The sequence below is a fragment of the Hypanus sabinus genome, chromosome 6 (assembly GCF_030144855.1).
Source record: "Hypanus sabinus isolate sHypSab1 chromosome 6, sHypSab1.hap1, whole genome shotgun sequence".
Lineage (NCBI taxonomy): Eukaryota > Metazoa > Chordata > Chondrichthyes > Myliobatiformes > Dasyatidae > Hypanus > Hypanus sabinus.
This window is the reverse complement of record NC_082711.1, coordinates 48,979,151-49,004,437: the sequence shown is the minus strand read 5'-3', so window position 1 is coordinate 49,004,437 and position 25,287 is coordinate 48,979,151. Positions and strand designations below refer to the sequence as shown.

General features: G+C 41.0%; 1 protein-coding gene across 9 annotated transcripts in view; it reads left to right on the top strand.

The window, feature by feature from the left end:
- LOC132395448 (sickle tail protein homolog) overlaps positions 1-25,287 on the top strand; it is a 640,240-nt gene that overhangs the window by 482,178 nt on the left and 132,775 nt on the right. For all 9 annotated transcript variants that reach the window (XM_059972075.1, XM_059972076.1, XM_059972078.1 and 6 more), the window contains one exon: positions 1,854-2,052. In XM_059972075.1, the coding sequence (XP_059828058.1) occupies positions 1,854-2,052 (199 nt within the window). The remainder of the gene's footprint in view (positions 1-1,853; positions 2,053-25,287) is intronic.

Genomic DNA, 25,287 nt, shown 5'->3' with positions numbered 1-25,287 from the left:
GCCATTCAGGTAATCCTCTATCTTTCCTGTAATACCATTGGCTCTTATCTTGTTCAGTAGCCTTATGTGCAGCAGCTTGTCAAAGGCCTTCTGAAAATCCAAGTATGTAACATCTACAATATTTCCTTTGTCTATCCTGCCTGTTATTTCCTCAAAGAATTTCAACAGATTTGTCAAGCAAGATTTTCCCTTAAGGAAACCATGCTGACTTTGACCTATTTTATCATGTGCCTCCAAGTTCCCTGAGACCTCATCCTTAACAATTGACTCCAATATCTTCCCAACCCACTGAGGCCAGGCTAACTGGCCTATAAATTCTTTTCTTCCATCTCCCTCCCTTCCTGAACAGTGGCATTACATTTGAAATTTTCCAGTCCTCTGGGACATGTTTGAACCTAGTCGATTCTTGAATGATCATAACCAATGCCTCCACGCAAGCACTTTCTTCCTAGTAATAGCAATTACATTCACTTCTACCCTCTAGTACTCTTGAGCTTAGGGCATATTATTAGTGTCTTCCACAGTGAAGATGAAGCAAAATACTTAATTAGATCATCCATATTTCCTTGCCCCCATTACTACCTCTCCAGCATCAGTTTCCAATGGTCTGATATCTAATCTCACCTCTCTTCTACTCTGTATATATGAAAAAAAATTGATATCCTCTTTGATATTATTGGCTAACTTACTTTCATATTATTTTTTTTCTCCTTATGGCTTTTTTTTAGTTGCCATTTGTTTTTAAAACCTTCCTGATCCTCTATCTTCCCACTAATTTTTGCTCTATTACATGCCCTCTCTTTTGCTTTAATGTTGTTTATGACTTACTTTGTCAGCTACAGTTACATCAGAATACCACTGCCTCTATTCTGATGTATCTGTGCTGCACCTTCGAGTTGTTTCCAGAAGCTTCAGCCATTGCTATTCTGCCTTTATCCCTGCTAGTGCCCACTTCCATCAACTTTGGTCAGCTCCTCTTTCATGCCTCTATAATTCCCTTTACTCCACTGGAATACTGATATATCTGACTTCAGCTCCTCCCTCGCAAGTTGCAAGGTGAAGTCTATTATATTGGGTTGGGTTCCCTTAACTGAAGCTCCCTAATAAAAATCTGGTTCATTACGCATCACCCATTCAAGAATAGTCTTTCTCCCACTGGGATCAGCCACAAGCTGCTCAAAAAAGCTATCTTGTAGGCATCCTATAAATTCTCTTTCTTGGGATTCAGTACCAAGGAAATTTTCCCAATCAGCCTGCATATTTAAATCCCCATGACTATCATAACATTGCCCTTTCGACATTTTGCCCTTTTAAACAACGGACTTGGTTCCAGAAAGTATTTCAGGATTTATTTCCTTTCTTCAAGTTCTTGAGAACTTGGTGTTTGCAGAATGTATCTCAAGCACAGTTATAAATGTCAACTTTTTTGAAAAGCATGACAACCTGCTGCTGTCTGAGGCCCTTGAAATGCTCATATGGTATTAATTTGTTGTTGCCTCACATCCTTAAACTATTTGGGCAGATCTCAAAAGTTAGGCAAATTGTATTTTACTACTTTCTTGATGTGAGGGCATTTAGAAAATATATTCCTGATGAGAGAAGTAAAATCAGGCATAGAATTTTGACCTCTTTTTGGGTGACAAAGTTCAATTATTTCCTGACTCCTTGTTGAATAATAGGTAGCACAATATTTTTTAGCTTTTAATATGTTGCAGGAGAAGGTTAATAGGCTGAGTTGTCCGCTTTTGCTCCTATTTCTTGTGGTGCTTATAATGTTTATACCACTGGTGTTGCATGGTTAAAGTTAATTTAGTTTTCTCTGTGTATCTTTAATTCTATATTTTCGTTCCTAGGTGTACTGTATCTTCAGTATGGAGATGAAATGACACAATTTGCAATGCCAAATGAAATCACATCAATGGATACAGTGCATGCACTCTTTGTACGTGCCTTCCCTAAACAGCTCACAATGAAGATGCTGGAGTCTCAAAATGTAGCTGTGTACATTAAGGATGAAGCCAGGAATGTATTCTACGAGCTAAATGACTTGAGGTAGGCTGATGTTCCTATTGTCAAATTATACATAACTGGATACGGGATGACTTTTTTCCTAAAGACCTCATTTCTTTCAAAAAAATGTTATCTAATGTTATTAGAGTTGAATGAATTTGCCAGGCATTGTAAAAGTTAAGATTTGCTTTTGTAAATACTTTTCAAATGGCAGATGGAGCTTAATACAGACAAGTGTGTCTGGAAGGAAAAACCAAAGTAGAACATACAAGGTAAATGGTAGGGCCCTGAGGAGTGCAGAAGAACAGAGCGATCTGGGAATACAGATGCAAAATTCCCTAAAAGTGGCGTCACAGATAGAAAGAGAGCTTTTGGTACATTGGCCTTTAAAAATCAAAGTATTGAGTATAAGAGTTGGAATGTTATGGTGAGGTTGTATAAGGCATTGGTGAGGCCGTGTTTGGAGTATTGTGTGCAGTTTTGGTCACTGAATTACAGGAAGGATATTAATAAGGTTGAATGAGTGCAGAAAAGGTTTACAAGGATATTGCCGAAACTTGAGAAACTGAGTTACAGAGAAAAGTTGAATAGGTTAGGACTTTATTCCTTGGAGCCTAGAAAAATGAGGGGAGATTTGATAGAGGTATATAAAATTATGATGGGTATAGATAGAATGAATGCAAGCAGGCTTTTTCCACTGAGGTTAGGGGAGAAAAAAACCAGATGACATGGGTTAAGGGTGAAGGGGGAAAAGTTTAAAGGGAACATTGGGGGGGGGGGGCTTCTTCACATGGAGAGTGGTAGGAGTGTGGAATGATCTGCCAGATGAAGTGGTAAATGCGGGCTCAATTTTAACATTTATGAAAAACTTGGACAGGTACACGGATGAGAGATGTATGGAGGGATATGGTCCAGGTGCAGGTCAGTGGGACTAGGCAGAAAAATGGTTAGGCACAGCCAAGAAGGGCTAAAAGGCCTGTTTCTGTGCTGTAATGTTCTATGGTTCAAATGGATACATTTAAATCTACTCTCAAACTGGTTGAAAACTTCACTTGAGTTGAACTAATATAGCTGAGCAAGCAAAATTGAAATTCATCCATTTTTAATTGTGGCAATATACTCCTGCTGTGCCAGACCATTATATGTTTTTGCTTTGTGTTATAACATTTTTATATGATAACCTGTTGTTTCTGCTCTTTCAACTAATACTAATGCAGTCAGCAGAAGTTGGCAAAATCTGATAGGGAGACAAATATGTGAAACATTGTGTTCTGGGTCAGATTTGCTAACTGTTTCACAAAGCTCTAGGTTGTGTCTGACACCAGCTGTTACAGGAGCACTCTGTTACAGGTTCATTGTGCAATGAACCAGAATTGATTGGAAAACTTAAGGTAAAAGAACCCTTTGGGGATAGTGATCATAATATAAACAAATTCACCATGAAATTTGAGGAGAAGCTAAAGTCAGATGTATTGATATTACATGGAGAAGAACACTGGCAGGGATGATGGCAGAGAAGCAATGGCTAGAATTTTCAGAAGCAGTTCAGAAGGCACAGGAAGCCAAACTTAACACGCCTATATCATCAGAAGAAATATCTTTTGCAATTTCTGCATTGTCTTCAGGGAAATCTCCTGGACCTGATGGGTTCCCTGTAGAATTTTATAAATCATTCTCTTCACTTCTTTCTCCTCAGTTATTCTCAGTATTGTCTGACTCATTTAATTACGGTAAATTGCCACCCTTTTTTAATGAGGCATCTATTATTCTTTTACTAAAAGAGGGTAAAGACCCAACAGGGTGTTCCTCATATAGGCCGATTTCTTTGCTTAATGTTGATGTTAAAATCTTGACCAAAGCTTTGGCTTATAAATTAGAAACTGTTATTCCCTCTATTTATTTCTGATGATCAAACTGGTTTTATTAAAAACCGTCTTCCTTTTTTTTTAACATTCGGCGTTTATTTAACATTTTATATTCACGTCCAACTGGGATTCCTGAATGTGTTATTTCCCTCGATGCGGAGAAAGCATTTGATCATATAGAGTGGAACTACCTTTTTGCAGTTTTAGAAAAATTTGACTTCGGTCAAAGTTTTATCTCTTGGATCAAATTGCTGTATTTGTGTCCTACTGCCTCTGTTTTGACTAATTTTCAGAAATCCCAGTTATTTAACCTCAAACGTGGCACCCGTCAGGGATGCCCTTTAAGTCCCTTTCTCTTTGATTTGGCTATAGAACCTTTGGCGATAGCATTTCGAAATTGTCCTGAATTGACCGGGATTTGGAGAGGGGGTGTTGAGCATAAAGTTTCTCTTTATGCTGATGGCTTATTACTTTTTTCTTTCAAATCCGTCTACATCCTTACCTCCAATGTTTTCACTTCTTGATCAGTTTAGCCAGTTCTCTGGCTATAAACTTAATTTACATAAGAGCGAACTTTTCCCAATTAATAAAGAAGCACGAGAATTAACATTTTGTGATCTCCCTTTTAAAGTAGTTCATAATCAATTTACTTATCTTGGGATTACAGTCACAAGGAAGTTTAAAGATCTCTTTCGTGAAAATTTTGCCAATCTTTCATATACTACAAAACAGAGTCTGTTACAATGGTCACCTGTATCTATGTCTTTGGTAGGTCGTATTAATGTTGTTAAAATGTATGTTCTCCCTAAACTTTTATATTTATTTCAATCAATCCCAATTTTTATTCCTAAATCTTTTTTTGATTCCTTAGACTATTATTTTGTCATATCTGTGGAAGAATAAGTGCTCTAGAATTAATAAAGTTTATCTCCAAAAATCTAAAAAAGAGGGTGGCATGGCTTTACCTAACTTTCGTTTATATTATTGGGCAGCCAATATACGTTGTGCTACCTTTTGGTCTTTTTTCTATGGCCAACCCAAATGCCCTAATTGGGTGGCAATGGAGTTGAGTTCCACTAAAGATTTATCTATCTCTGGACTTCTTGGCTTTGCACTCCCTAGTAGTCTGTCCAGATTAACAGCTAATCCTCTTGTTAGACACACTTTGCGTATATGGGCTCAGTTTAGGAAATTTTATGGTTTTCATGGTTTTTCCTTTTCTAGCCCTATCTTACATAATCACCTTTTTTTACCCACTACGTATGATTCAGCATTCCATGATTGGTATAGAAAGGGCATTAGACATTTTGAAGATCTTTTTATTGACAATCGCTTCGCATCTTTTCAACAGCTCTCTGCTAAGTTCAATCTGCCCAATGCTAATTTTTTTAGATATCTCCAAATTAGACACTTTATTAATCCTTTAATTCCTAACTTCCCTGAAAAAATGTTATGGATTTATTTCTTTCTATTAATCCACTAGGTAAAGGTTTAATATCATTTATTTGTGATAAATTAGCATCTTTACGGCGTGCCCCTGTGGATAAAATTAGAATGGCTTGGGAGCATGATTTAAATATCTCCTTATCTGATGAGACTTGGGACTCGATTCTCAAATCGGTTAATTCAACCTCTCTTTGTGCTCGCCATTGCCTTTTACAGTTTAAGATTGTTCATAGAGCCCATATGTCTAAATCTAAACTATCTCGATTTTACCCTGATATTAGTCCTCTTTGTGATAAATGCAAAAGGGGCGAGGCCTCTCTTATTCATATGTACTGGTTTTGTCCCACTTGGAGAAATTTTGGAAAGATGTCTTCACAACGTTATCTTATATTCTGAATCACCACCTAGAACCTAACCCTTCAATTGCTTTGTTCGGTTTCTGGGGTGAGACAGATTTACGACCGAGTTCGACTAAGTGTCGAATATTATCTTTTGCTTCTCTCCTGGCTAGACGTTTAATCCTCCTTAGATGGAGAGATGTTGCCCCGCCCACGCATGCTCAATGGCTTAACAACATTATGTCCTGCTTAGACCTTGAAAAAATTCATTATTTAGTTCTTAATTCGGATACAAAGTTCCATAAGGTCTGGGGACCTTTTATTGAGTATTTTCATAACTTTCCTCTTAACTAAGGTTTTTTTTTTCAGTCCCTTGCTTTCAGCTCCTTTTTTTTGGTAGTAGGCATCAATGTCTTCTGTTGCTAAGTGTATTTACAGTTTTGGGGGTTTGAATGTCCTGATTTATATTCTCTATATTGTGTTGTGATTGGTCTGGAGTTTTTTTTTGTTGCGGGGCTTGGGGAGGATACTAATTTTACATGTCTTCAATTTGGGTGCTTTCTCAATTATCTTCTTTTTTATTATATTATTATTGTATGTTTATTTTTGCACTGTATTAATGCTCTTCATTTCAATCTGTTTTTTTTATCTGTAGCGATGTAGAAAATGTATAAAAAAACTAATAAAAAAAAAGAAAGAAGGCACAGGATACATACAACCCAAAGAGGAAGAAGTTAAACAAGAGAAGTCAAAGCCAACATAAGCCTAAGAGAGGGCATATAATAGAGCAAACATTAGTAGCAAGTTAGAGGATTGTGAAGTTTTTAAAAGCCAACAGAAGGCAACTAAAAATATCATTATGAGGGTACAAATAGAATACGAAAGTAAGCTAGCCAATAATATTAAGAGGATCCCAAAAATTTCTTCAAATACATAAAGTGAGGCGAGAGTGAATGTTGGACCACTGGAAAGGTAGTAATGGGGGACAACAAAATTGTGACAAACTGAATAAGTATTTTGCATCAGTCTTCACTGTGGAAGACAATAGCAGTATGGTGGAAGTTCCAGGTGTCAGGGGACGTGAAGTGTGTGAAGTTACCATAACTAAAAAGAAGATTCTTGAGAAACTGAAAGATCTGAAGGTAGATAAGTTAATTGGACCAAATGGTGTACTCTATCGGGTTCTGAAAGAGGAGGCTGAAGAGATTGTGGAGGCATTAGTAATGATCTTTCAAGAATCACTAGATTCTGGAATGGTTGCAGAAGACTGGAAAATTGCAAATGTCACTGCACTCTTCAGAAGGGAGAGAGGCAGAAGAGAGGAAATGATAGGCCAGTTAGTTTGACTGCAGTTGTTGGGGATATGTTGGAATCAATTATTAAGGATGAGGTCTTGGTACTTGGAGGCACATGATAAAATAGCTCGTAGTCATTATGATTCCCTCTAGGGGAAATCTTGCCTGACAAATCTGTTAGTGATCTTTGAAGAAATAACAAGCAGAATAGACAAAGAAGAATTGGTTGATGTTGTGTACTTGGACTTTCAGAAGGCCTTTGACATGGTGCCACACATGAAGCTGCTTAACAAGCTATGAGCCTGTGGCATTACAGGAAAGATTCTGGCAAGGATAAAGCAGTGCTAATTGGCAGGAGGCAAAAAGTGGGAATTAAGGGAGCCTTTTCCAGCTGGCTCCCGGTGACCAGTGGTGTTCCACAAGGGTTTGTGATGGGGCTGATTAGTTTTACATTGTATATCAATGATATGGATGATGGTATTGATGACAATGTTGCAAAGTTTGCAGTTGATTTGATGACAGGTGAAGGGGTCTGTAGTTTTGAGGAGGTAGAGAGTTCTCAGAAGGACTCAGTCAGATTTGGAGAATGGGCAATGAAATAGCAGATGGAATACATCATTGGGTCATGTATGGTCATGCACTTTGGTAGAAGAAATAAAAGAGTTGACTACTTTCTAAATGGAGAGAGGACGCAAAAATAGGGTGAAGGGACTTGGGAGTCTTTGTGCCAGATTCCCTAAAAGTTAATTTGCAGGTTGAGTCTGTGGTGACAAAGACAAATACAATGTTAGCATTCATTTCAAGAGGGCTAGAATGTAAAAGCAAAGTAATGTTGAGACTTTATATAACAGTGGTGAGATCTCACTTAGAGTATTGTGAGCATGTTTAGGCTGCTTATCTGATAAAGGATGTGCTGAAACTGGAGAGGGTTCAAAGGAGATTCACAAAAATGATTCCAAGATTGAATGGCTTGTCATGTGAAGAGCATCTGATGGCTCTGGCCAGCATTCACTGGAAATCGGAAGAATGAGGAGACCTCATTGAAACCTATCGAATGGTAAAAGGCCTTGATAGAGTGGATGGAATGTTTCCTATGGTGGGAGAGCCTAAGACAAGAGAACACAACCTCATAATAGTGGAATGTCCTTTAGTGGTGAATCTGTGGAGTTCTTTGCCATGGAGCTGTGGAGGCCAAGTATTTATGGATATTTAAGCAGAGGTTGATAGATTTTTGATTCATCAGGGTATAAAGTGATATGGAGACAAGGCAGAAGATTTGAGCTGAGAGGAAAAATGGATCACTCATGATGAAATGGCGCACCAGATTCAATGGGCCAAATCGCCTAATTCTGCTCCTATATCTTATGGTCTCATAGTCTAACTACCTGCAAATAGCTTTCTGGGCTATTGAAGTTCCTCAATGATTTTATTGTGAACAAAGCGGATGAGCTTAGAGCGTGGATCAGTACTTGGAGCAATGATGTGGTGGTCATTACAGAGACTTGATGGTGCAGGGGCAGGAATGGTTACTTCAAGTGCCGGGTATTAGATGTTCCAGGAAGGGCAGGGAGGGAGGCAAAAGAGGTGGGGGCGTGGCACTGTTGATCAGAGATAGTGTCATGAATGCAGAAAAGGTGGATGCCTTGGATGGATTGTCTACGGAGTCTCTGAGGGTGGAAGTTAGGAACAGGAAGGGGTCAATAACTTTACTGGGTGGTTTTTTTTATAGGCCACCCAATAGTAACGGGGATATCGAGGAGTAGATAGGAAAACAGATCCTGGAAAGGTGTAATAATAACAGAGTTGTCATGATGGGAGATTTTAATTTCCCAAATATTGATTGGCATCTCCCTCAAGTGAGGGGTTTAGATGGGATGGAGTTTGTTAGATGTGTTCAGGAAAGTTTCTTGACACAATATGTAGATAAGCCTATAAGAGGAGAGACTGTACTTGATTTGGTGTTAGGAAATGAACCTGGTCAGGTGTCAGATCTCTCAGTGGGAGAGCATTTTTGGAGATAGTGATCATAGTTCTATCTCCAATAAAATAGCATTGGAGAGAGATAGGAACAGACAAGTTAGAAAAATGTTTAATTGGAGTAAGGGGAATTGTGAGGCTATCAGGCAGGACATTGGAAGCTTAAATTGGGAACAGATGTTCTCAGGGAAAAGTGTGGAAGAAATGTGGCAAATGTTCAGGGGATATTTGTGTGGAGTTCTGCATAGGTACGTTCCAATGAGACAGGGAAGTTATGGTAGGGTACAGGATATAAAATTGGGCTGAGAAGTGGCAGATGGAGTTCATCCCAGATAAATGTGAAGTAGTTCAGTTTGGTAGGTCAAATATGATGGCAGAATATAGTATTAATGGTAAGACTCTTGGCAGTGTGGAGGATCAGAGGGATCTCGGGGTCTGAGTCCATAGACACTCAAAGCAGGTTCGCAGGTTGACTCTGTGGTTAAGAAGGTGTACAGTGTATTGGCCTTCATCAATCGTGGAATTGAATTTAGCAGCCGAGGGATAATGTTGCAGCTACATAGGACCCTGGTGAGACCCCACTTGGAGTACTGTGCTCAGTTCTGGTTGTCTAACTGCAGGAAGGATGTGGAAATCATAGAAAGGGTGCAGAGGAGATTTACAAGGATGTTGCCTGTATTGGGGAGCATGCCTTATGAGAATAGGTTGAGTGAACTTGGTCTTCTCTCCTTGGAGCAACAGAGGTTGACAGGTGACCTGATAAGGGCGTATAAGATGATGAGAGGCTTTGATCATGTGGAGAGTCAGAGGCTTTTTCCCAGGGCTGAAATGGTTGCCACAAGAGGGCACAGGTTTAAGGTACTGGGGAGTAGTTACAGAGGAGATGTCAGGGGTAAGTGTTTTACGCAGAGAGTGGTGTGTGTGGAATGGGCTGCTGGCAACAGAGGTAGAGGCTGATATGATGGTCTTTTAAGAGACTTTTAGATAGGTACCATGGAGCTTAGTAAAATAGAGGGCTATGGGTAAGCCTAGTAATTCGTAAGGTAGGAACATGTTTGGTACAACTTTGTGGGCCGAAGGGCCTGTATTGTGCTGTAGATTTTCTATGGTTCTATGCTTCTGACCCTCTCACCTCCCAAGCTCCCTTGTTCTGATGATTTGCGTGCTTCAATGCTTCAACTTCATGCTACTGGGAGATCGATCCCAGGGTTTGTGCATCAACAGGTGAATTCCCTTTTTCCCCAATCCATTCTCAGCTGAGAGTTTTCAGCACACCTGGGTGATATAGTCGCACAGTGGCTTTGAATGAATGAGAATCTGAAAACAGCAGCATCACTGGTTCAGTCTGAGATTTGTTTGAGAGCAGAGGATGATGCAAGAATTCCAGACTGGGAAAGCTGGGGCGGTCTGGGATGGAGATTATCTCGCAAGGTGTTGTCTGGGAATGGGAGTGGAGTTGACTGGGGAGAGAGTAGAAATTCTGAATTTCAGAATCAAAATCAGGTTTATTATGACAGGCATGTGTTGTGAAATTTGGTAATTTGGCAACAGCAGTACAATGCAATACAGGATAATATACAGTTGGCACTCCTTATCCGGGAATTCCGCATCCACAAATTCAACCAACCGCGACTCGCGAAAACCCTGAAGTGCTCTTCTAGCACTTGTTGTTCGTGTATGTACTGACTTTTTTTCTTGTCATTATTCCCTAAACAATGCAGTATAACAACTATTTTGCATAGCATTTACATTGTATTAGGTATTATAAGTAATCCGGAGATGATTTAAAGTATACGGAGGATGTGCGTGGGTTATCGTGAATCGGGATCAAAAAAAATCCAAAGTTCTCTTACTAAGTAAGTTGGAACAGGTATATCCGGAATTATTTAGCGTCAGTTAGTCAAACATTTGCATTCGTATGTAGTATATATTTTACTTTTCTATGCACATAAAACAATTAAGAACGTATGTTTCAGCACCGGGCTCGGGAAGTTCCCGAGTTCGATCTAGTGACAGATCACTATGGAATGCGCTCTCCACCGTGCCGGGTTGATGTGGAGGATCAAAAACCCAAAACCCAATAATTAAACCACTGCGTTGCTTAGTAATAATTGTAGCTTTCATCGGGGCACAGCCTTTCTCACTTTATCCTTTAAAATTGTTCCAATCGTTGACTGATGCTTTTCCAATGACCGATGGTGTTTCACATCTTTCGGATCGCTTTATTATTTCCACTTTATTTTCAATCATTATCGTGATTATTTTCGTGAACAGAAACACTGCGGATTCAAGTCTCTGCCGCTGGGTCCTGATGTCCACCGTATTGATGCAGGTTGAATAAGGGACTTGAGCATGCATGAATTTTGGTATCCGCGAGGGGTCCCGGAACCAACCCCTTGCGGATAAGGAGGGCCGACTGTGTAAAAAAAGTAAATCAATTACAGTAAGCATATATATGTATATTAAATTGATTTAAAAAGTGCAAAAACAGAAATAATATGTATTTAAAAAAGTGAGGTAGTGCTTATAGGTTCAATGACTATTTAGGAATCATATTACAGAGGGGAAGAAGCTGTTCCTGAATCACTGAGTGTGTATCTCCTTCCTGATGGTAACAGTGAGAAGAGGGCGTGTCCTGTGTGATGGCTGTCCTTAATGATGGATGTCACCTTTCTGAGACACTGCTTCTTGAAGATGTCTTGGATACTACGGAGGCTAGTACCCACAATGGAGCTGGCTAATTTTTCAAATTTCTGTTGCTTCTTTCACACATGCCAATAATAATAAACCTTATTCTAATTTTGTTTCTGACGTTCAGAACATTACTCTCTCCCTAAACTGCTCCACTCCCATTCCCAGACAACACCCTCCAAGACAATCTCCATCCCAGACTGCCCCAGCCTTCCCTCTCAGGAATTTTTCACCCGCTTTTATCTCATGGTATTGTATTCCTCCAAATACGAATAGCTGGGATAGACATCTTAGTATGGATGAAGGGTTTCGGCCCAAAATTTTGACTATTTATTCCCCACTATAGATGCTGCCTGACTCACTGAGTTCCTCCAACATTTTGTGAGTTGCTGAAGACTGGTGAAGACTTTATAATAGTAACTCATCTGTTGGAAAAAGTATGAATTGAGAACAGGGTGACAAAAAATTGTGTTTCTATGTACTTGTCAACATTCTTCATTAAGCAATCACTAAATTGTCTGCTCTTTCCAATGCTGTATATTTGTAGTTCTGTGGAACTGTGAATTCAGAAAATAAACTTTGTTTTATTTGTATGAATGTTGCATTACTCTTAGACAGTAAATCTTTGCAATTCATTGGAACTGAACCCCTGCCAACACCTCAATGTCTCTTTGTTTGGTTAGACAAGTTACCCTGTGCTTGCTGGAGTGAAACTGAGATATTTTGGATTATGAACCATTCTTTGCCTCTCGTGTGTTGCATAGCCAGACTGTCAGGTTTTGCTGTTTGTAATGGGCCATTGTCTTGAAGATTCTAATGTATGTTCAAAGTAAATTTATTATCAAAGTGCCTATGTCTCATCATATACAACTCTCAGAGTAATTTTCTTGTGTGCAAACTCAGTTATTCCATAGAATAATAATGTAACAGAATCCATTACTGAAGGTTTGACTCGGGCAGTAGTCTCCTGGTGATCCTCCCAGTAATAGATCAAAATACTTGTATGTACAGTATATATTTATCTGTCAAAGTACTGCATTTCCATTACCTGGTCAGTCATTAGGAGGTCATCGATGCTGAGATGCATCCCAGGATGCGCTGTGACATATCATCAGTGAGGTATCCTGGAATCATCGGGTATTTCAGGCCTTTCAATATCAGGCGCTCCAGCCCAAGCGACTCAGCCAGTGTTGATCAGACCCTGGCTTGTGTCCCAGAAGCATTAGGGTCACATCTCTTGATCCATAGCCATCTGGAGGCTCACTCGGCAGTCTCTGTGACAGTCCTGGTTCGGCTCTTTCCTTTGCAGCCCTCGTAATGCCAAGGAGAGGGTATGTTCTGCACAGCAAGCAGCCAGCAGGCAGCAGGCCTTTCCCTTCAGTGTTAAGATTTGACTTTTTCTGCATTACTTCCATTCCATCGAATCAAAGATCACCTTCATCCCTGGGATTCCAATACTTTCTTTCCAAATGTTTTACAAAATATACATTTTTACTTCACCCTTAATACAATTTTGCGCATTGATTTCTTCATGAACTTCATTAAAGATTAGGGACATCTTTTTAATAAGAAAAGCAGAACGTAAATGTAAATAGTTGCATTAGAAGTGCCTTATAATTTTCTTTGGCCTTCACTCTGTTCCACTAAATGTTTTCAGCGAGAGTTGTTTAAGACCAAAGCCTTGTGTAAATGGGGCTTTCTGTTGATGAATTCGCATGCACTATCGTGAACTCCAGAATAAAGCCTCATGTAAACAAATGGAAATCAGAAACTCATGATTCACCCTAGAGTCCACATACTTTGCACTCTCAGCCTTTTTGTATTCATCTGATTCAACAGTTTGTTTTAAGTAGAAACCCTTTCAAACATCACTTCCAGATGGTCCTGGAATTTGGGCAAACAACAGGAATTCCAGCTGTGATATTAGGTCCTCAGTGCAGCACAGCCCCTGTTTTCGAGCAGTTGTGAATGTGGCTTGTACTTTGAATAGCAAGCCACTCATAATGTTACTGTTGCTCTCAAAGTGGGATATAAATATTTCTTCTTCTTCAGGAAGCTATGTTTTGAATATTTACTTGCTCTTCTTTGACAGAGTATTCAAAGATGGCAAAATACAACATGCTTTATTGGCAACTTCAAGGTGTCTTCCATTTGTGAAAATGGTTGACAACTTTTACTGGAACTTACTTAGACAAAGGTGTATCTATACAAAGAACCACCCGCCTCAGTTATTTCCAAGTGTTTCTACAGAGATGAACCTGACCAAGACAGTACTGCCACCTATTGTCTCTTATTAAAAAGTTGCATCATGGAACCAAATACATGGATGCTTTTGTTTAGATTTCTCTGTTCCCTGATTGCTGTCCAAGTAAATATACTGAATGAAATATAGAATTACACGGGTCAGGACTGTTCCACTTGCAGCCCATTGTTTTTATTCACTTACCACAGCTAGGATGACAGTGAAGGTAAAAATGCAAGTGACTGCAGTTGTTGGGATCTGGAGCAAAAAGACCAACTGCTAGCAAAACTCATCAGGTCAGGAAATGGCGGAGGCAAAGAAGTAAACGACATTTCAATTCAAGTCCTGATAGGAGGTCTCAACCTAAAATTGGAATTATTTCTTTGCCTCTGCAGGTAGTGCCTGACCCACTGAGTTCCTCCTGCAAAATGGAGGCACAAAAGAGTGCAGATGCTGGAATCTGGTACAACACACAAAAAGCTCGAGGAACTCAGTAGGTCAGGCGGCATCTAAGGAGGGAAATGGACAGTTGGCAGTTAGAGCTGAGACGCTGAGTTCCTCCAGCAGTTGGCTTTTATTTTGCTGCCAACAAAAGTGCTGATTAAAAGGCACAATTTAAATTAATGATTTAGTAGAATGTGTTATGCATAATCCATTTAACATGGTACTGTTAAGAGAGTTTGAGCTATAGATTTAAATGAACTTTGACAGTTCTACAAATTATTAGTTTGCAAAAAGCAATGGGTGTGTTTTGTTTATCATTCTCTGAGTATTATTATTTCAGCTACATCAGCACACAGAGAAAAAAACAAATTAAATTGCTTCTGAGCTTCAGAGAAAGATTCCAGGATTTATTACACTGGACAACAAAGATCTTGCTTCCTGAATGTTTTTGGGTGTATCTTATTATGGACTTTGGGCTACTGATCATGAAACTCACAATGAACTTCCCCTATCTCATGCATTTTTTAAAAATCGCCTATATTTGTAATTTCAATTCGTAATGTAAGTCAAATGTTGCCCACAACGTAAACTAAGATTTTCTCTCTTGTCCAGGCATACTTGGGCATACTTTGGCAGGGTGGATGCTGCATGACAGGACAGTTTTTAAAGGCTTTAAAAAGATCATACGCACATTGTTCTATGCATTGCGTTTACATTTATATCGGTTTGCGATCAAGCCCTACATGCATAGTATATTGTGTGTACTCCTTATAATAAAGCAATTGTATTTTCAGGAGTAGTTGTGATAGGAAAATGTCTTGCCAATGTTGCAACAGCTTGTGATACTTAATGTTATATCTGTAGGAAGTAAACGCTTAAATCTCGAAGACTGAGCATGAGATGAGCTCTACTTTGGGTGTAAAATTGGGGACCAAGACAAAGCCTGGACTCTTCACATTTGTTGTGCAACATGTGCTGTTGATCTTAGAGCAAACATGAGGAAATCTGCAGATGCTGGAAATTCAAACAACAACACACACAAAATGCTGGTGGAACACAACAGGCCAGGCAGCATCTATAGGGAGAAGCACTGTCGACGTTTTGAGCCGAGACCCTTCGTCAGGACTAACCGAAAGGAAAGATAGTAAGAGATTCGAAAGTAGTTGTAGGAGGGGAAAATGCGAAATGATAGGAGAAGACCGGAAGGGGGTGGGATGAAGCTTAAGAGCTGGAAAGATGATTGGCGAAAGTGATACAGAGCTGGAGAAGGGAAAGGATCATGGGACGGGAGGCCTCGGGAGAAAGAAAAGTGGGGGGAACACCAGAGGGAGATGGAGAACAGGCAAACAACTAAATATGTCAGGGATGGGGTAAGAAGGGGAGGAGGGGCATTAACGGAAGTTAGAGAAGTCAATGTACCTGCCATCAGGTAACGGAAGTTAGAGAATCCTTTCCCTTCTCCAGCTCTGTATCACTTTTGCCAATCATCTTTCCAGCTCTTAGCTTCATCCCACCCCCTCCGGTCTTCTCCTATCATTTCGCATTTCCTCCTTCCCCCACTACTTTCAAATCTCTTACTACCTTTCCTTTCAGTTAGTCCTGACGAAGGGTCTCGGCCCGAAACATCGACAGCGCTTCTTGCTATAGATGCTGCCTGGCCTGCCACGAGCATTTTGTGTGTGTTGCTGTTGATCTTAGAGCTTGGCTCAGAGGTACTCAGAAGTCTATGCCATTCACTGTTCAGACGTTATAGCAAAAGCAGACAGATCGTGTGACAGACTGCTACTTCGGTATGATCAGTGTGTCTGGTTTCCCTAATAAAACAAGAAATCTATTGAAAATCCCAATCTCTCTTCAGCCATGAGACCTGTGCCACATGACGATAGTCTGCCAGTACCAAAGGCTCCAGAGACATGGAGTCTATAGAAAAGCGGATGAAGTGGCTATGATGCCTGAATCAGGAGTGGAAAATGACAATGATACTGATACACATTTTGAACCCTTTATGTTTTTGAACGCTTCATCTGATAACTCAGTCAGAGTTAAGAGACCTGGTCAGAGACTTCGGTTTGCTAGAAGCAAAAGCAGAATTACTGGGTTCAAGATGGCAATGATGGAATCTGCTGTCACTAAGCACAAAGATTACTGTGAAAGATTTGACATTTGAGACAAATGCTTCCCAAAATAACTGATACCAAGATTAAGGAAGGCATTTTTGTTGGTCCACAAGTCATCATTGACAGGCAATTGGAAGAACTTCAAGTGACACCGGAGAAAATCACATGGAAGGCATTCAATGATGTTGTTGAAAATTTTCTCAGCAACTACAAAGCACCAGACTAGGTGCAGCTGGTTGACAATATGCTTCAAGCATTGAAAACCATGAATATTAACCTGTCACCAAAGATTAATTTTCTACATTCCCGTTTAGGTTTCTTCCCTGAAAACCTAGGTGCTGTCATTGACAAGCTTGGTGAAAGATTTCATCAGGACATTGTGGTTATGGAGAAATGTTAGCAGGGCAACTAGAATCTGTCAATGTTGGCCGATTATTGTTGGGCACTTAAGCAAGAAGCTTCAGATACTGAGTACAAATGAAACTCATTAACAAAACATTTTTAGCTTAGTTTAGCTATTGCAAAGTGTCAGCACCATTTTGCAATTTAATGCATTATATTCAATAGAAGTTCATTACTTTTTTCTCCAAATTCCTATGTGATAAAGTAGTCTAAAATTATATTTGTGTTCAGCTTCAAGTGGTCTATTATAACCACAAAAAATTCTGGCACTTTCGAAAAAATTTGCTGTCTGGTGTTATTTGTAAGGGGATGTCTTCTTATCTAAGAAATCTACTGTCTAATATTGACTAGAGTGAGTATTACCTCTTGAAGACATTATCTGCTGTTGTGTATTTAATGCTTCAGTAATATTTGAGTAATATTGTAAATATGTAGTCTGATTAAGCATGTTTGTTTATACAACATACAAAATATGTGAACGACATTCGTTGTCATGCTACCACATCAAACTATGCATCTTGCTAATGTAAAGAACAAACCAAGCCCCATTCTCTGTTGAGCTCCAGTCTTTCCCCTTCAATTAGCTTTTAATGTTTTGCAGTTTAAAAAAAACAGTGGCAACAAGGAAGCTTTAAACAAACCCAAGATGGCTACCTATCTGTTGAAGTGTAGCCGAAACATTTAAGTTTTAAGAAAAGCACAGCGAGAAACAGTCAAGTAGAAAAAAATGCAGCACAGCACATGCTTCTCCACAAGGGGAGAAAATGTTCGTGCTCTAAAAAAGTGGCAGAAAATGGACAAATTTACAGGTTCACAAACAGTAAGTGCAGGGTGATATTCATTATTTAATGAAAAGAGCAGAAATGGCTGGCCGCACCAGAAAGAGTGACACATTTGATCACACAACAGGTAACCGGATATTATATACTGAGCGGATTGAGCAGTATTTTAAAGCAAATGAAATAACCAATGAGAAACAAGTAACAATTTTGTTAAGTGCATTGGGTGAAAAAGCATATAGTGTGCGTTGGAATTGACTGCTCCATTCAAACCAGCCAAAATGAGCTTTGCTGTCATCATGGAAATAATGCATGAACATTTAGAACCAAAGCCATTGTTGATTGCAGAACACTTTATATTTCATAACCACAATCAAAAGGAAGGGAAGTCCATTTCAGCTTATATGAATGAATTAAAGAGATTGTCTGAACATTGTCAGATCAATGATGGGCAAAACAGTGCACTGAGAGATTGTTTAGTTTGTGGAAACTTACAAGAAAACATTCAAAAACAGCTCCTAACTGAGGCATATCTTACAGTTAAGTTACCAGTTGAAGTAGCTGTGTCAACAGAAACAGCAGACAAGTTGCAGACAGAAATGAAACTGAGCGCAAACAAAATTGCAACGTCTAAACAGAAACCTGCCTGGCTGAACAAATTGTGTTAACTTTGTGGCAGAGGCTCGCATACACCAGACCAATGCAAATTTAAAGTCAAAATGTAGGAAATGCAACAAAGTAGGGCATATTAGAGGAAAAGGGGGATATTAGAGGAAGGTTTTTCACTCAGAGAGTGGTTGGTGCGTGGAATGCACTGTCTGAGGCAGTGGTGGAGGCAGACACACCAGTGAAGTTTAAGAGACTACCAAACAGGTATATGGAGGAATTTAAGGTGGGGGTTATATGTGAGGCAGGGTTTGAGGGTCAGCACAACATTGTGGGCCGAAGGGCCTGTAATGTGCTGTACTATTCTATGTTCTATATACAAACAGCGTGTCATGCAGACAAAAATAAATGGACTGCACAGCGAAGAAAAAAGGATGTCAAGTTGCAGTTTCAAAAAGAGTACTAATCTGCATGCTGTTGATGAAAACTCTGATGATGATGTGTGTGAAAAGACTGAGCAGTCTTGAGATTTACAGTGTGAAAACTAACAATAGACAAACAATATGGCTTACACCAGAAGTGAATGGCAAATTAATTAATTAGTTTGATTAGTTTGAACAGCATTTCAAAGATGCTAAACTGAAGCCTGCGGATATCTAAGTAAGAACTTGTACTAGAGAAAAGATAACTCCTGTGGGAATGGCATTTGTCATAGTGAAATACAACTGGTTCATGATGGTGCTGGGGAAACACAGCAATGACTTGCTGGCAGCAAACAATCACTAACTACTTTATTAATCACACTTTACGCTACAAGGATCGCTGAAATCAATAGCTTGCAACTTCTCTTTCAGAGCTGAGCCTTTGAACTGCCTGTACGACCTAGCATCTTTACAGAGTGAACTAAAGTCTCAAAGGTGCACGATGATTGTGGCATGTCGAGTGCTGGCCGAATTCAGGATGTGGGGTCTGAGTCCGAGAGTGTGGAATGAGCCAATGTCTGGCCTGGATTGGATGGTGATTTGAAAGGGCAGAACTGAGGCCAGGCAGAGTTGATGTGATGGAACCTGGGCCTGAGAACAAGGAAAAAATCCGATGTTGGATCAATTTAAGGACCGGGCCAGATTGGAAACGGCAGGTATGGGCCAAATTGAGCCAGCAGGGCTCAGGCCTGAGAGCGTATCGAAGCAGCAGGACCTGGGTCCAGGAGTGAGTTACAACCGAGGTTAGGCCAGTTTAAACACTGAACCAAAATGGGAAGGCTGGGTGCAAGCTGAATTAAGGCAGTGGGGCCCAGACGCTTAAGCGCATCGAAGCAGCAGGGCCCAGTCCAAGGGCAAGGAATGACTTAAGGTTTGGCTGATTTAAGTGCTGGGCCAGATTGGAAAGGTCAGGGTGTCAGGGCCAGAGGCAATAGACAGGCTGCTGTTCAGCTTACTGCTCCATGAGATTTACTTGTCTCTGTGCTGATCTGAGGCTCTGAGCTGCAACTAATGGGCTCCTGGACTGGCTTAAATGACGATGGGCTTCTTGGCTGTGGACTCACTTTCATGTACTTCAGTTCTGAATGCTATTTGCTTACTTTTATTGTTTGCAGGATATGTTTTTTTCTGTATATTGGGTCTTTGATGGTCTTTTTTTAATGGGTTCTATTGGGTTTCTTTGTTTTGTGGCTCCCTGTAAGGAGATGAATCTCAAGGTTATATATAGTATACATACATTGATAATAAATGGTCTTTGAACTTTCAACAATCAGCAAGTCACATTGGGCTTGTTGGGTTATGAGTAACAGGCAACTACAACTTGATTGGAAATCCATCCATGATTTGTATGCTACGTCTCTGTGACAGAGTCAACAGAAAGGGGAAATTAAGAATGGTACAGGATGATGCCACAACAGTCTTCATGCTGCTCATTATCAACTGTTGCCTAACAGAGGGCAAACAGATGATGCTGCCAACTTCTACACCTCTGGTTGGAAAGCATATTGGACCAAGGAGGGACTATGCTGCTCAGAGGAATCGTGGAAGTGACAAAAGTGGTCGGACTACAACAGTTTTGTAGGCAGCATATCTGAAAAAGCTTCTAATATGTTAATCAGCTAGTTATTTGCGAAATGTGGCTTGATTTGCAGCCAGAAGAGAGCTCAAGGAGCTTCAGGAAAGTTGCAGGCATTCGGCTTTTGTGAGTATAAAGAACCGGAACCTACTCTGTATGATTAAGGTTATTGCGTGAACTTCAAGTGGGAGACAAAAAGCTGCTGGTAAAAGTAGATGCCAAGACAGAAGCCCTGCTGGATAAATGGAAGGCCAAAAAGAAGGGAGTTAATGGAGATCTGAAAATAGATGGTTCATTAGATAATGTTGTGGATGAGGAAACTGAGAGGAGAGATCAGATCATAAAGAGATCATTAGAAGGATTAATAATTCTCCAGTGACCTAAACGCACCTTACCAAGAAGAAAAAGGAAGAGGAGAGGTACAAATGTTATTTCCATAAGTGCTATTGAAATCCGAAGATAAAAGAGGCATAATTTCTTGAGAAATCAGTAAATTCAGAGTTACTCTCAAGAAACTAGAAGAATGAAAAGGAAGGTGAGAAAAAGAAAGACAAGAAGTTGAAAAGGAGAGAAGAGATAGAGAGGAAGCACATGAGTGGAATCAAGATGGTAAGCAAGATGATTATTGGGATCATGAAAGAACTAAGGATAAGGAAAGGGGGCAAGAGCAGGATAAAGAAAGAGAAATAGGTTGGGAAGATATATAAAGAACGCCGCCTTAAGAAGCGGGCAGCTTCGTTTGCGGGCAGCGGAGTGAGCCGGGCGCAGAGTGTAGGGCTTGGGAGTGAGCCGGGCGCAGAGTGTAGGGCTTGGGAGTGAGCCGGGCGCAGAGTGTAGGGCTTGGGAGTGAGCCGGGCGCAGAGTGTAGGGCTTGGGAGTGCGCCGGGCGCAGAGTGTAGGGCTTGGGAGTGAGCCGGGCGCAGAGTGTAGGGCTTGGGAGTGAGCCGGGCGCAGAGTGTAGGGCTTGGGAGTGAGCCGGGCGCAGAGTGTAGGGTTTGGGAGTGGGCCGGGCGCAGAGTGTAGGGCTTGGGAGTGAGCCGGGCGCAGAGTGTAGGGCTTGGGCTCAGGGGGCTTAGGCGGAAGAGGGCACAGTAGGCTTATCTTTTAGTTCTTGTATTTTCAGTTATTTGGGAGGTATGAGTGTGAGGGCAGCTTGTTGTTCTCGGTGTCGGATGTGGGAGATCCTGGAGTCTCCGAGCCTCCCGGACGTCCACATCTGCGCCAGGTGCGCCGAACTGCAGCTCCTGAGGGACCGAGTTAGGGAACTGGAGCTGCAGCTCGATGACCTTCGCCTGGTCAGGGAGAGTGAGGAGGTGATAGAGAGGAGTTACAGGCAGGTGGTCACTCTGGGACCACGGGAAGCAGATAGGTGGGTTACAGTCAGGAAGGGAAAGAGGCAGGTACTAGAGAGTACCCCAGTGGCTGTACCCCTTGACAATAAGTACTCATGTTTGAGTACTGTTGGGGGGGACAGCCTACCTGGTGGGAGTGACAGTGGCCGAGCCTCCGGCACAGAGGACGGCCCTGTAGCTCAGAAGGGTAGGGTGAGAAGAAAGAGGTCCATAGTAATAGGGGACTCAATAGTCAGGGGCTCAGACAGGCGTTTCTGTGGAGGTGACCGGGAGTCCCGGATGGTAATTTGCCTCCCTGGTGCCAGGGTTCGGGACGTTTCTGATCGCGTCCAAGATATCCTGAAGTGGGAGGGTGAAGAGCCAGAGGTCGTGGTACATGTAGGTACCAATGACATAGGAAGGAAAGGGGAAAAGGTCCTGAAACGAGAGTATAGGGAGTTAGGAAGGCAGTTAAGAAGAAGGACCGCAAAGGTAGTAATCTCGGGATTACTGCCTGTGCCACGTGACAGTGAGAGTAGGAATAGAATTAGGTGGAGGATGAATGCGTGGCTGTGGGATTGGAGCAGGGGACAGGGATTCAAGTTTCTGGATCATTGGGACCTCTTCTGGGGCAGGAGTGACCTGTTCAAGAAGGACGGGTTACACTTGAATCGTGGGGGGACCAATATCCTAGCGGGGAGGCTTGCTAGGGCTACAGGGCGGACTTTAAACTAGTAAGATGGGGGGGGCGGGAGACTATTTGAGGAGACTATGGGAGAGGAGGTTAGTTCACCAGTGGAGCAAGTAAATAGACTGTGTGTGAGGGAGGAAAGGCAGGTGATGGAGAAGGGATGCGCTCAGCCCGAAGATGTAGGGGAGAAGAAAGAAAAGGATAATAAATTTGAATGCATTGTTAGGGATGGAAAGAGAGGAGGAGATGGAGAGTATCTTAAATGTATCTATTTTAATGCTAGGAGCATTGTAAGAAAGGTGGATGAGCTTAAAGCGTGGATTGATACCTGGAATTATGATGTTGTATCTATTAGTGAAACATGGTTGCAGGAAGGATGTGATTGGCAACTAAATATTCCTGGATTTAGTTGCTTCAGGTGTGATAGAGTAGGAGGGGCCAGAGGAGGAGGTGTTGCATTGCTTGTCTGAGAAAATCTTATGGCGGTGCTTTGGAAGGATAGATTAGAGAGCTCCTCTAGGGAGGCCATTTGGGTGGAATTGAAGAATGGGAAAGGTGCAGTAACACTGATAGGAGTGTATTATAGGCCACCTAATGGGGCGCGTGAGTTGGAAGAGCAAATGTGTAAGGAGATAGCAGATATTTGTAGTAAACACAAGGTGGTGATTGTGGGAGATTTTAATTTTCCACACGTAGACTGGGAAGCTCAATCTGTAAAAGGGCTGGATGGTTTAGAGTTTGTGAAATGTGTGCAGGATAGTTTTTTGCAACAATACATAGAAGTACCGACTAGAGTTGGGGCAGTGTTGGATCTCCTGTTAGGGAATGCGATAGGTCAGCTGACAGATGTATGTGTTGGGGAGCACTTCGGGTCCAGTGATCACAATAGCATTAGCTTCAATATAATTATGGAGAAGGACAGGACTGGACCTAGAGTTGAGATTTTTGATTGGAGAAAGGCTAACTTTGAGGGGATGCGAAGGGATTTAGAGAGAGTGGATTGGGTCAAGTTGTTTTATGGGAAGGATGTAACAGAGAAATGGAGGTCATTTAAGGGTGAAATTATGAGGGTACAGAATCTTTATGTTCCTGTTAGGGTGAAAGGAAAGGTTAAAGGTTTGAGAGCACCATGGTTTTCAAGGGATATTAGAAATTTGGTTCAGAAAAAGAGGGGTGTCTACAATAGATATAGGCAGCATGGAATAAAGGAATTGCTTGAGGAATATAAAGAATGTAAAAGGAATCTTAAGAAAGAGATTAGAAAAGCTAAAAGAAGATACGAGGTTGGTTTGGCAAATAAGGTGAAAGTAAATCCGAAAGGTTTCTACAGTTACATTAAAAGCAAGAGGATAGTGAGGGATAAAATTGGCCCCTTAGAGAATCAGAGTGGTCAGCTATGTGTGGAACCGAAGGAGATGGGAGAGATTTTGAATGATTTCTTCTCTTCGGTATTCACTAAGGAGAAGGATATTGAATTGTCTAAGGTGTGGGAAACAAGTAAGGAAGTTATGGAACCTATGACAATTAAAGAGGTGGAGGTACTGGCGCTTTTAAGAAATTTAAAAGTGGATAAATCTCCGGGTCCTGACAGGATATTCCCCAGGACCTTGAGGGAAGTTTGTGTAGAAATAGCAGGAGCTCTGACGGAGATCTTTAATATGTCATTAGAAACGGGGATTGTGCCGGAGGATTGGCGTGTTGCTCATGTGGTTCCATTGTTTAAAAAGGGTTCTAGAAGGAAGCCTAGCAATTATAGACCTGTCAGTTTGACATCAGTGGTGGGTAAATTAATGGAAAGTATTCTTAGAGATAGTATTTATAATTATCTGGATAGACGGGATCTGATTAGAAGTAGCCAGCATGGATTTGTGTGTGGAAGGTCATGTTTGACAAACCTTATCGAATTTTTTGAAGAAGTTACGAGGAATGTTGACGAGGGTAAGGCAGTGGATGTAGTCTATATGGACTTCAGCAAAGCCTTTGACAAAGTTCCACATGGAAGGTTAGTTAAGAAGGTTCAGTCGTTAGGTATTAATGCTGGAGTAATAAAATGGATTCAACAGTGGCTCGATGGGAGATGCCAGAGAGTAGTGGTGGATAATTGTTTATCGGGATGGAGGCCGGTGACTAGCGGGGTGCCTCAGGGATCTGTTTTGGGCCCAGTGTTGTTTGTAATATACATAAATGATCTGGATGATGGGGTGGTAAATTGGATTAGTAAGTATGCCGATGATACTAAGGTTGGAGGTGTTGTGGATAATGAGGTGGATTTTCAAAGCTTGCAGGGAGATTTATGCCGGTTAGAAGAATGGGCTGAATGTTGGCAGATGGAGTTTAATGCTGAGAAGTGTGAGGTTCTACATTTTGGCATGAATAATCCAAATAGAACATACAGAGTAAATGGTAGGGCAATGAGGAATGCAGAGGAACAGAGAGATCTAGGAATAACAGTGCATAGTTCCCTGAAAGTGGAGTCTCATGTAGATAGGGTGGTGAAGAGGGCTTTTGGAACGCTGGCCTTTATAAATCAAAGCATTGAGTACAGAAGTTGGGATGTAATGCTAAAGTTGTACAAGGCATTGGTAAGGCCAAATTTGGAATATTGTGTGCAGTTCTGGTCACCGAATTATAGGAAAGATATCAATAAATTAGAGAGAGTGCAGAGACGATTTACTAGGATGTTACCTGGGTTTCAGCAATTAAGTTACAGAGAAAGGTTGAACAAGTTAGGTCTCTATTCATTGGAGCGTAGAAGGTTGAGGGGGGATTTGATCGAGGTATTTAAAATTTTGAGAGGGATAGATAGAGTTGACGTGAACAGGCTGTTTCCATTGAGAGTAGGGGAGATTCAAACTAGAGGACATGATTTGAGAGTTAGGGGGCAGAAGCTTAAGGGAAACACGAAGGGGTATTTCTTTACTCAAAGAGTGATAGCTGTGTGGAATGAGCTTCCTGTAGAAGTAGTAGAGGCCAGTTCAGTTGTGTCATTTAAGGT